The sequence below is a fragment of the Magallana gigas genome, chromosome 8 (genome assembly GCF_963853765.1).
Source record: "Magallana gigas chromosome 8, xbMagGiga1.1, whole genome shotgun sequence".
NCBI classification, from domain to species: Eukaryota; Metazoa; Mollusca; class Bivalvia; order Ostreida; family Ostreidae; genus Magallana; species Magallana gigas.
This window is the reverse complement of record NC_088860.1, coordinates 35743866-35757417: the sequence shown is the minus strand read 5'-3', so window position 1 is coordinate 35757417 and position 13552 is coordinate 35743866. Positions and strand designations below refer to the sequence as shown.

The 13552-nt window shown below is 32.7% G+C and overlaps 1 protein-coding gene across 3 annotated transcripts in view; it reads left to right on the top strand.

Moving 5' to 3' along the window:
* LOC105348436 (chitinase domain-containing protein 1) overlaps positions 1–13552 on the top strand; it is a 20746-nt gene extending 7194 nt beyond the window's left edge. For 2 of the 3 annotated variants that reach the window (XM_066068493.1, XM_066068492.1), the window contains exons 8-12: positions 468–560; positions 11882–11980; positions 12392–12547; positions 12899–12976; positions 13378–13552. In XM_066068493.1, coding sequence (XP_065924565.1) covers positions 468–560; positions 11882–11980; positions 12392–12547; positions 12899–12976; positions 13378–13519 — 568 coding nt within the window. In that variant the 3' untranslated portion in view covers positions 13520–13552. The remainder of the gene's footprint in view (positions 1–467; positions 561–11881; positions 11981–12391; positions 12548–12898; positions 12977–13377) is intronic. The other variant, XM_066068494.1, reaches the window with a different exon arrangement.

Here is a 13552-nt window from a genome sequence, read left to right as displayed (position 1 = left end):
GATTGTAATATTAACACTAGAAGACCAAGTACGTTTGTCTATATAAAAGGCAGATTTATGGTACGAATTTAAAAAATTTGGATAATTTAGAGTTATCCAACAGAACTGAAGCTCAAAGATCATTGTAACTGCAAATAATTTCATTTGAAAAAGTCATTTGAAAAAAATTTTGAGTTGATTTCCCTTTAAATTGTTAGACATGCTATTTTTCAAACATATTTGGCTTGAGTTAAACATAATGAAAGTGAACTATAATTATCATTTTACTATTCCAAACTTGTGAATTTTGTCAGTTTTAAGAAAGAATGGGGAAGTTTCTAATTTTATGTCCTTTTTATTATTCTAAAGGGAAACTTATCTTATGAGAAAAGTGATTATTGGAGATTTGTTCTATCAAATTTTAAAATTCACAAGTACAAATAGGAGTCTACTTGCAAAATACCTAAATAGCAGCTGTGTATTTTCAGAGAACTGGTTCATTTCCTTAAACACTTAGGAGAGTTTTTCAAGAATGATGGTAAAACCTTGATTCTGGTCATTCCTCCACCAGTTTATCCTGGGTAAGTGTTTTTAAGGATTCATTGATTCACACATTCAGAAGTTAAATTATGTTTGATAAATATTTGTATGTCTCTGTGGCTTTCACAAATGTACCTAATCTTAACACAACACAGGTTCTGGAGACTGTCTTTTTTATGTCAATCCATGCACCGACCTGGACGAAGGTGCGGTTATTGGGTGGGGTCAGGGGTCCTATATTATATTCCTATAAAAAAAAAAACTAAAACCAAATTTTGGAACCCACTTTGAAAACAAAAGCATTCCTTGGAACTTCCATAAGAATACTTATCCTTCCCCAGAAAAATCCAGGACTGTTGTCTACAAGTGGTGGTTTAATAGTCAACAGGATGATTGCTGTCAAACTCAGTCCAATTTATAATTTTGTAAATAAAATCTTAGTTCATCTAGAGCAATTTGCATTCAGGTCAAATTTTAAGACTCTTAAAAGCTTATATATCAAGATGTTAAGAACATGCCTGGTATACTGCAAGACGAGTCACTTTGGTCGGAGCTCTTTCAATCACAACTGTTTGCAGAACATTGGGCATTAAATTACACTCATGAATGTTGTGAACCTTTTCATGGAGAATATTTTTTGAGATAATTCATGTCACTGTTCACACTGTCATATGCTAAAATGATACAAAGTTTAATTGCGCTTACAATATGGTTGTCAACATATGTGAAGCTTTACCAAAAAGGTATTATAAATGTCTGAACATTATTGATACATTTCAGACCATTGTCTGAGATGTCAAACTACGGTACAAGGATTTAAATGTTTTCATGTATGTAAATGTTACAAATCAGTTAAGAGAAGAACTGTTTTATATATTTCTCTCAAATAATAAAACTTGATTTTATTACACAATATAAGAGGCACACTCAGATGAACCTTTATGACAATATGTCAATTATTTTAATTTCCTTAATTATAAACAAAAGTGAATTGGATGCTTATAACTTGCAATTTGTTGTGTTTTAAAATATATGATCGTTTTTTGAGAAGAAAATAAAGAGTTGCATTCTGTTTTGATAACAACAAAATGTCACTTACACTTATACATGTACATTGTATTTTTATGTCTTTACTGTACATGTATAGTATAAAAAATTGTATCTATTTTTATTTCTCTCTATCAATCTCCTAAGTGTTTTTAGAAGGCTCGATGGTGGTGGCCATTTTTAGACTGCATTGACCTCCTTTAGAAGAAGGGCTCATGTATAGGAAAAAACCCAAATTTAAATGGTAAAATGTATGGATTTTTTCTGCACTGGGTAATAGTTAAAAGCTATAATCATATCATAACATTTTAGGTAGATGGTTAATTTTTTGACCATCCAGCCTCCTTAAGTTCAGTTACTTTAAACAAGGACAAACTAATATAAACAACATTTTAACACATTTTTTTTTATTTTCCTTATAATTTGATGTTGACAACATATTACAGACTTAAGAAATATTGATAAATATTTTTAGCATGCAAAGAAATTTAAAAAAAAATGAACAAAGCATGTACAGTTGATATGTTAAGAGAAGAAAAAAAAATTGAAGAGTATCTCTCACAATGTACTCATCAATAGAAAAATATTCAAATTCTTATTTAACATTATGTGTACATAAAATACAACACAAAATGTCAGCATTATTATAAATGCTACATGAAGTGAAAATGACACATTTGGAGCTTGAGCACAGAAAGCGGGACTTCATATTGTGATGTTTTAAAAAAATCAATCATTTTCAAATAAAAACGGAGCAGTTGGAAATATTTGTATATTATTTTAGAAACTAATTAATGGAGAGCTACTTTTGATCTCCACCTAAAATCTCATCATAAGCAGTTAGAGGTTTATCAAAAGAAAACCCCTCTTTGGTAGTAGCCCCAACTGTGACCCACTTTAGAATTTCTGTTGTACTGGAGGATAAAATTGTGGTTGTCATTTCTCGAAAGGGGTCATTAAACTGAGATCTTAGAACGTCCCAGTACTCGAATATAGGACTGTTATGGAAGTTTGGTACTGATGCATATGCTATCATTACTTTAACATTATCCATGGTGTTTCGATTTGCTAAATTTGGTAAATTATATACTTTTTCATGATATATAAGATATGATAATGGAAAGATCATTTGTAAGCAAGCTTGAATTTTACTAGATATTCTTAGATTTATTTTATTGATGACAGATATGCGTTTTAGACATATCATACTTTTTCTTGAAGACATGCTGTTGATGCCATTTGAACATAAACATCTTGTGGGCGTCATTATTCTAATTGTTTTAGAGTACAAATGATTATATGAAGGAACTTTATATGCATATCGCAATTTCTTTAGTTTCTTCAGTTGTTTTAGAACCTCTTTATTGTACCAAGGCATAGTTTTAACGTAGTTTAGAATGTCTTTTACTTTAAAAATGTGTTTACACCATTCATTTCTTAACTTGCAAACGCCAGTAAGTAAATTAAGAACAATTCTTTCTAGTTTTTCAAGGCAGTCTAACTTTTTAGAGATTTTTCGTTGGTAAACGTTTTTTATTTTACTGCAGTGCCAAATCATAGAATTATTTGGAAAAACGAACGTTTTATAATCCAAAGCTACCTTAAATAGCAAAGCTACATAATTTTTTTGTAAAAAATCTCTATTAAAATTGTCTTCAAAATAAGGTACTAAGTGATTGAAAAACACCCCTAAATGTTCAGATGTGACCGACAATTCATTCTTGCATAAAACGTTGAACTCAGAAACTTTTTGCAGAAAATTTGTTTGTTTGATGAAGCCTTTTGCAAACATCTTATGAACGAAGCTTAATTTTGGACCCAAATAACAGAAAATGTCTTTGATCTGGAAATATATTGATATGTTTGGCCAAGCAGAAGTATTTATTATATCAACAAAAATTACATGTGAATACGAAATGCTGCTGACCCTATGAAAAATCCATTCTTTTAAAGTTTTTTTATAATACAAGATATTTGATTTCCTTCCAAATCCATTCTCTTGAAAACTAATGCAAGAGGCAATGTCAACATAATAGGACAAATTAAGATTTTGAGGACAAAACTTTGCAATATGTTCTAGAGCAGCTATATTTCCTCCATCCAAAATGGATCTGGACAATTCATTTCTGGAAGGCAACATTGGAAAATTATTCAATGTAGTATTTGGTGAAAAGAGATTATCAAGTTCGTTAAAATTTGCAATAAGCGTCCAATATTTTCTGTTTTTGTCTATCAGTAGCTTTGAAATATCAATACCAGAATTGTTTGTGTACAATGATAGTCTCACTAAGTCATTCAAGATTAGCGGTCTTAATAATGGACTTGGATTAACCAGTCCTTTAGCAATAAGTTCAAAGAAGTAGGATCCATTATCAATGACTGCATTTTTATATAATCTTGGATAAAAATGTTTCAGTAATGCAAGCGTATAAATTCTGTTTTTCTTGATGGCAGTTTCCATGTACCAGAAAATATCTCTTTGTATGATTCTACTATTATTAACTGTCTTTGACATAACAATATAGGTAAAATGTTCGAATGAATCTAGAATTTCTTGACGCTCATTGAAACACACTTCTAATTTGAAAATATCTGACATGTTACACTTGTGTGGTATGATCAATAAATGATGATTGAAAATTGGTCTGATTGTTCCCATGTGCCTAAACAAAGTATCTAAAACTGTCTTACCATACTTGTCTTTAATTTGGTATACACTGATATCAAGTTTGTATTTGATAGAAAATAAAATAGAGTGATTTCCAGACATAGCTGCATAGTGGAGAGGCGTCCTTCCTTCGACGTCCTGTTCACTCATTAGTGCATTGTAAGAATCTTCAGAATTTATGATAAGGTCAATAAGCCCTCTTGAGACTAAAGCATTTTGAAATCTTGCATTCATTTGGTCACTATTATAAGCTAAATAGTGTATAACATTTCTACTGTTGTCATCTTTTACACTGGTCAGTATATCATTGTGTTGTAGAGACATTACTGCTAAAAAAATAAAATTCCGACATATAGCTGCACTGTGGGCTGGTGTGGAACCGTTATGGGATTTGTCATTCAAAGATAAAATAATTTTAAAAGCCCCGGTAATAGATGGTCGAATCCCACTGCAGCCTAAGTAATGATATGGAGATGCACCGTTAGAATCTTTTACCTGCCAGTTTCTAAAACCGTTTTTAACTAAGGACATTACTGTGTTACCTGTAGAATACAGTGCAAGCATATGTGGTAATGACAAATCTTTATTACAGTATTTTGTGTGAAATTGTCTTATCTCCGATTTTCCTAGGTTTCTTTTTATGCGCTTGATGGCCAATTTTTCTTCACATTTAGCGTTAAACAGTTGTTTAGACATATTAAGAAAATATAGAAGTACATTTTCTCTATCATATGCAGCCGCAGAGAAGATTGGAGTTCTTCCCCTTGCATCAGAGCACGTCATTGCGTTCGTTTTCTCTTTTAACAAAATGTTGACTACCTCTATATGGCCGTTTTGTGTGGCAATTTCTAACGCAGTTTCACAAAATACCAAACGTTGATCGTCCTGAAGCACATAATCTTGGTCGTCGAGATCATAGTAAAACTCTCTCGCCCCTTTGCTTTGCAATCTTCCTTTTCCCTTGGGTATCCAATAAAGACTTCCATTACACGGTAAACAATGGTCCACTGCTCCTAAAGAAAGCAGATACTCTACCACTGTAGCGTGTCCATTTTTTGCAGCAAGATAGAGTGAATGATTTAAACTGGGAGTCCAGAGAGACGCTTTAAAAGAAATCAACAATTTTAGAATGCGGTAGTGACCATGCTCCGCAGCTAGATGAAAAGAATTCAATCCGATCGCATTTTCATGAAGTAGATCCACATCTTTTTGTATGAGAAGCTTTACAACCTTTTCGTGGCCGTTTTGTGAAGCTATGTTAAATAAACTGTAGCCCCAGTGAGCTTCATATTTACAAGTATATATCAAATCTAGTTCCTGTGATAAACTCCTTATTGGAAAAGACGACCTTGCAAACGTCTTGTCAGCTCCATTTTCAAACAGAGCGCCTAAAGATTTAGCATTGCCATATGCGGCTGCAATGTAAGAAGCCGGCGAGTTCGCTTCGTCTTTACTATCTACTTGGAGATCTGGAATGACATCTATTAGCAATTTAATTGTTTGAAGTGAATTTAACCGAGCAACTGTTTCATGCAAAAGTCCATCAAACAATTGAACTGTTTCACTTTGTTGTAGAGAATTAATTTCTTCTTTAAACATTTTCTGAAGGGCATTGTTTTGACAATTTGCAACGTGATAAACCATATATATGAAGTCGATTCGAGATATGTGTTCCTTTCGATGTTTTAATTTTTTTATGAAGTACTTCGAAATTTGGACGTGACCATTATATTTCGATTTATAATATTTTTTAAGAAATTTCTTGTTAGAAGATAACAAATCAGCAAAACATTTATGAGCAAACCCTATTCTACCCGATTCAAGGGTCAGAAAATGTGACAAATCTCCAGACAAAAGACGAGAAAGTTGTATTTTTTCCTCATGTTTTGTCAGATTAAGATAATCATAAACGTCATTTACCGTTGGCTGAATTAAAGATGCACACAAGATTTCAAATAAAGACCTTGCACTCTCAAAAGTTTCTTGGGATTTACCAAAGACTCTTTCTAAGTTCAGTTCATAAATATGTTCAAGTGTGTTAGGTATTAAGTGAAAATCACCATTTTTCATCCAGAAATCAAAGGCATTTATCAGGAAAAGGAAATTGCCATCAACAATGTCTACTAGCTTGTTTATCTGTTCTGACTTTGCTTCAGAAAACATTATCATATTCAATTGTTTTCGCACGGTGTCATTTTCTAACCTTTTCTCTAAATACCGTTTTATATCTAATTCCGCATTTTCTTTGAATCTTGAATTATTGTAAAGTATGACCCCGGGTGGAAGTCTCTCTCGTATTGGAGAAATATTGCGAGATGTGAATAAAAATTTTACGAAAGATGGCAGACGCGGAATTTTTTCATTCAATAAGGTAAATATATTGTCTTTATCTCTCTCGATGCATTCGTCTAAGGCATCAACCATTATAATCATCGTTTCAGGAACATTTCGTACTTTTTGTAGTGGACTTATAATTCCAAAATCAAAACATCCTCGTGGGTCTTCTAAACAATAGTTGGTAAAAAGATATTCGTGAGCCATTTTGTCCAAATGTATAATGTTTCCAAATTCTGGAAACTTTCCTGCGATGCCCCCCGCCATGTTTCTGACGAATATTCCAGGATTCAATGTGATATACGAGTCAAAGCGACAAAGATGCACTGACATAAGTTTTGAATGTATGGGATATCCAGGAGAGAGTTTGTCACTATCACAAGTTATGTTTGACACAATTGCCGACTTTCCGAATCCCATTTCGGCTGCTATCAAAATACCCCTGTACTCGGTATGCAGTAGATGATAGCTAAGATCTTCAATTAGCCATTCCCTGCCAATGAGAGCTCCATGTGTCTTAATGTAGTGAGAAAAATCAAGGTCACTTTCCCACGGGAACGAAAAATCCATTGTAAAGCATTCTGTAAGCGTAAATACATACTTATGCAATGCGATTTACACAGTAACAAATGACGAAATTGGGTGTTAATTATAAAATTTGAAACTACTATTAAATGTGTGTGTGTTCTTTTATTTAAATAAAGTGATAATAAGTTATTAACATTTTTTACCTTTATTGGTGATTGGGGGATATGTTATGAATGTTTTCTTGAAATATATGGAAAAACGTGATATGGTTATTGAACCACACACTATCGTCAGTGCTAACACAAAATAATACCACGCAGAAATACTTTTATCTCTCACGTATCTTTTATCTTTCGCTTCAAAAAAAATTTTTATTTTAGATGAAATATTTTCATTGTTTTTCTCTAATATAACTTCTTGGAGATCTAGTACATGGTCATTTTGAAACCGGTTTTCATTTTTTAGTTCAAGAAGTATTTGTACAGCTTCCTTGCACTTTTCATTATATCTGATTGATTTTTCCCGAAGAACACTTATAAGTATTTTCAAACATTGTCTGAAGTCTTTTTCCTCAACCAATGATGTCTTAGGATGAGCAAAATGTTGGTTCCGAACTATACGGATCTTCCTAAGTAATGCTTTGTTATTTCCAATATCAAAATATAAACAGTTTTCAAATAGAGAAACGATATTGATCATGTCATCCATTGTTGACTCTGTCGGGTCTCGACACTGATGCACATAAACGTTCATGATTTGATTGATAGTATATTGTGTACTGTCTCTCCCCCATGTTCTCGAGTCAAACATTTCCCATTTGACACGATTAACTTGTCCAGGATAGCGCATGTGTTGGCTGAACTCACTTCTCCATTTTTTGCAGGAATCACACCACAATGCGTGTTTCGTTGGATTTGTTTTGGTGCAGCTTATGTTGCACGGTAAAAACCCAGCACATCTGTTCGATAGAAGCGCATAAAACTTACGGATTTCATTTTGAATGTAATCTTTTAGTCCATACTTCGTGAACTCCAAGGCAACTACAAGACAAACGTAGTTTTTAAACCTTTCGTCTGACATAAATTTATCTTTAGTTGTCGCCATTTTGATTTTTTTATCTACTCGGTCAGAGGCTACGAAAGTTTAAAGGCCGAACATTTTACAAACGCCCCCTTTTTTACCTGTGCAAACCTCAAAAAGATGCCGCTTGTCAATCAAGTTTGAAACAATAGCACCCAGTTTGATTGACGTGATCGTCCGAGCGTGATCTGGCCAGATCCGCAGATTTCTGTTTACTAGCAATTAACAACGTTATCTATGATATCTTCCGTCACGTATTAAAAGAGGGATTAAAAATTGAATTTTTAACATTACCAGTATTGACATTGTTTATGAAAAATAATTATTCAGTAATTGAAAATACGCAATTTATATTTGAATCATGGTGAATGCTATTCTACGAAGATGCATGAGCAGCTACAAAGCACATACAATTTTCTTTTTAAACACTCTTCTGGGCTACTAAAGCTGTATTTACTGGTAATACACTCAACTGGAACTTGTTGCACGAAAACGTCACTCTATGGAAAATGAACTCCATTAATTGTCACTGAGGAATGGCTGCCTTTACATTCCACATTCCAACTGATCGTATGGTTTTCTTATACAATTATATTTAATACAAGTTGCTGTCCTTTAAAAAAGGACTACAATACGTGGACCATTTGCATGTGTTTCAAACGAAAACATGAAAGCCTAGGCCTGAAAATTATTACGGATTCCACCGACTCTAGCCCCCTGCTTTAACCACTAAATTTGTACATTTACGTATACATGTATCTATATACAGCCCTGACATTTTATCTCAAAATTTAAAGTGTTCATACTTCTAAAATAATTATGATCCATCTATGAATGAAGTTTGCATGTATAGTATCAGGCATTCGGTGAATTCCACTATTTGCGCACACATCACGATTCGCACTACTTCGTTAACTATGCAGAGAAAGCTTTGTGTAAATTAAAAATTTCATATTTTGAAGCATTTTTCTTGAGATTTAAACTTTTATACAGTGACATAATTATTCAATCATACTTAAATGCTTAAAAAATTTGCCTCGCCTACTATAAAAATTAAGTGAAGTTACATGTAAATTCAGAAAACAACAAAACATTGCAAATTATGCCATTTGATGCATGTTGTAGTTTCGGCATAACATTGACTTATTTCATAATACTGAAAGTTCATATCACATGCCAATCATCTTTTTTTAAAAGGAATACTTTGTTTCTGTACTGTTTACCGACAGCGCCTTTGAACTTAAGTGTACATATGGCACGGAATCGCGATCCCGATTCAAATAAACATGTGCTAGCCTGGTTCCCTGAGCTACCCATTACGCACAGGAACCAGGCTAGCTCATGCGCAGGCTGAATTTTCCCCATAGCATCCGGTTTAACCTCGCTTATATATTTTCTGCGTGGACCTCAGGGTCCACGCAAAAATTACCTTCCTAAACAATGCGAAGGGCTAAACACAATGTATCGACGGATATTTTTAAAGCAGAATTAATTTACTGATTTTTTTTTTTGCAATTGTACTTTACACACGTGTTCTTAGAGAAAATTCGGACGACGCAAAACATTTCTGTATAAAATCTCTTCGTATGGTCATTAGACCAATAACATATTCAATCTAAGACCAATTCTGACTCATTAAGAAACTACTATTAAATGTGTGTGTGTTCTTTTATTTAAATAAAGTGATAATAAGTTATTAACATTTCTTACCTTTATTGGTGATTGGGGGATATGTTATGAATGTTTTCTTGAAATATATGGAAAAACGTGATATGGTTATTGAACCACACACTATCGTCAGTGCTAACACAAAATAATACCACGCAGAAATACTTTTATCTCTCACGTATCTTTTATCTTTCGCTTCAAAAAAATTTTTTATTTTAGATGAAATATTTTCATTGTTTTTCTCTAATATAACTTCTTGGAGATCTAGTACATGGTCATTTTGAAACCGGTTTTCATTTTTTAGTTCAAGAAGTATTTGTACAGCTTCCTTGCACTTTTCATTATATCTGATTGATTTTTCCCGAAGAACACTTATAAGTATTTTCAAACATTGTCTGAAGTCTTTTTTCTCAACCAATGATGTCTTAGGATGAGCAAAATGTTGGTTCCGAACTATACGGATCTTCCTAAGTAATGCTTTGTTATTTCCAATATCAAAATATAAACAGTTTTCAAATAGAGAAACGATATTGATCATGTCATCCATTGTTGACTCTGTCGGGTCTCGACACTGATGCACATAAACGTTCATGATTTGATTGATAGTATATTGTGTACTGTCTCTCCCCCATGTTCTCGAGTCAAACATTTCCCATTTGACACGATTAACTTGTCCAGGATAGCGCATGTGTTGGCTGAACTCACTTCTCCATTTTTTGCAGGAATCACACCACAATGCGTCTTTAGTTGGATTTGTTTTGGTGCAGCTTATGTTGCACGGTAAAAATCCAGCACATCTGTTGGATAGACGCACATAAAACTTACTGATTTCATTTTGAATGTAATCTTTTAGTCCATCCTTCGTAAACTTCAAGGCAACTACAAGACTAACGTAGTTTTTAAACTTTTCGTCTGACACAAATTTGTCTTTAGTTGTCGCCATTTTGATTTTTTTCTGTTTGGTTGATTTGAACATATAGTTTGGTTCGAGGCTACGGAAGTTCAAATGCCTTTTTAAATTTATATTTAATTGTATTGGCTTGAACGGCTTGAATGTGAATTTAACGCTTTGTTTAAATCGATTCGTATTCGTGTCTTGAGGAAAATTTTGTTTTCAATTCAAATCTAAACACATATCAATATACATACCACAGGTTAGTGTAATGGGTATTTAGAATTAAATTGTATTTACACGTTTTAATATTTTTATTTGCTATTTCCAAACATTGTTTAAATGTTGATAAAAAATATTAAGCATTTTGTAGAACTTGGTTTTCTGCATTGTTTGTCTTACCATTGCCATCTATTGTTTATTAAAAGTAATCACATCTTCTTCAACACTCTTTATGATTACACAGATAAAACAAATAGTATTTTTATATCATTGTTTTAAACTAATGATGTTATCTTTTGTTTAGAGATAAAGACCATTCTGCCTGGGACTCTCCGTAAAGCTTATCTTTGACTCATTAATTATGCCAGCAATTATCTGCATTGTATCATCAAAGGTGCATGGCAGGAAAAATTTGCCATTAAGTGTCCGCGTTCACGTGTCGGTACTTTTTTTTTAAAATGCTATGAAACCCCATGAGTCATGTATTCATTAAAATTATAAAATGTAACTTCGTGAAAGACTTTTATGTAATCCAAAAGTATGGGTGTAAATAAACTTATTTCTTTGGTCTGACTTCTTCTTTGAAAGCTATGAAAATGTGGTTTGTTTTTTAATTATATCATTTCTGGGTGAAGGCCTTTCAGATGTGTTCCAATAAAAATTTAAACTCTCTTTCTAGAGGAAGTGATTGGAAAAGGATATTTTTGTTCCAAAAGACAAACAGCAAGAAATAAATATCCATAACATTAGGTTTATTGAAAATAGTAGACTCAAGATTGTTCCCATAGGAGGTTGATAGTTAGTAAATGAAAAAGACATAGATATACGAATTTCTGATACAAAAAAGCATTATAGACAAAGGGGCCACTAGTATTTCCTTCAGGACCAAAGTTACATGTAATATGATATTTTTTTAATTGTAGGAATGTTGACGGAATGTTTGGTAAAACCGAGTTTAATGAGCTCCTTCCTTATGTGGATGCATTTAGTTTAATGACTTACGATTTTTCTAATCCTTCAAGGTAAGTTTGTGATTCTGTCGCACACATGTATTTATTGGTAAATTCAAATTGAATGTTTATATATATATAAAACTGTATTACTTATCTGATCCAGGGGGGCCTTGGCGCCCCAGGTGATGATTTGAGGGTCTCTGCGGAGATTTGCCTCACCTGTTATGTAGTTTATTGGATTTTAAATAAGAACTCTCGATTTACTCCACCACTTAATCAAAAGCTAAGAGAAACTAAGACTGCCTACGAATATATAGATGTAGCTTACTGGTACCATTCCTGATAACTGAACATGCTGTCCTCAAATCGTCAAGTAAAATCTTGTTGTGTTACAAGTGAAAAACATAAATAATACAAGTCAAGTTGTAATTCAGACTAAGAATTATTCAATATAATTCAAATATTTGTCTTTTCATTTAGACCAGGACCGAACAGTCCATTATCGTGGATGGAATCCTGCGTTATAGCACTAGCTCCTGACGATGATCCTCAAGTCAGACGGAAAATTTTGCTGGGGTTGAATTTTTATGGAAATGAATATTCTGCAGGAGGGGGTGGCCCTATTGTGGGGAATCAGTAAGTGTTTTAATCAAAATGTTTGAACGTAAATCCTTCACCTATTTTTGAAAATGGTTTTTTATAAAAGAATAAATACTAGTAGTGTGTATCTTTTTTAGTTCAGAAACCCTTGTAAAAAAAATTGTTATGAACGTTTTTTATACTTTTATTGTTATAGAGCATGGTAAAATTATGTCGTATGTTATATTTTCCAAATAAAATTCAGTTTGTATTTATTCAAAATGTTGTTTTATATTTCTTTTTTCTGTGGACAAAATTCAATTTGAAAAAATGGTTTATAAACATCTTGAAGAGACATATTTACTTCAAGAATACTTATTTGCATCATTTTCCCTTTATTTCTTGCAGATATATAGACATTTTAAGGAAATTTAAACCAAAGTTCAAATGGGATCCTCAGTCTGAAGAGCATATAGCTGAATATAAGTATGTTTTCTTCTGTTTTGTTTCAAAGTTCATCAAAATATTTCCAATATTTTAAATATACCATGGTTTCATTTCTTAAACGGTTTTCAAGGATTATGGTTAATCTCAGATGTCAACATAACATTAAAAACTGATTTAATTTATTTCAATAGAATTTTTTTTTTTAAATGAAAAAGTGCAATATGATAATAAAATTATGCATATATGTTGCTACAAAATAATGAATCATATTGTAAGAAGTATATTTATATTTCGAATAATTTTTTACGTTGTTGTGTTATTTGCAGTTTTCTTTATAACTTTTAATGTTGTGATTTTGCTGCATATATTTTGTCAGTGATATAATGCCAGTGTTCAGCTCTCATGTATTTCAAACATTTTGATGGGCGTGGTCGTTTCAGAACGGACCGAGGGCAGGGTCTGGTGTACTACCCCACACTACAATCCTTACAGAGGAGGCTGGATCTGGCCAAACGCCTGGGGACGGGAATCTCCATCTGGGAAATAGGACAAGGACTGGACTATTTTTATGACTTGCTGTGACTTTTGCATAATAAAATTTTACTTTTACATGTA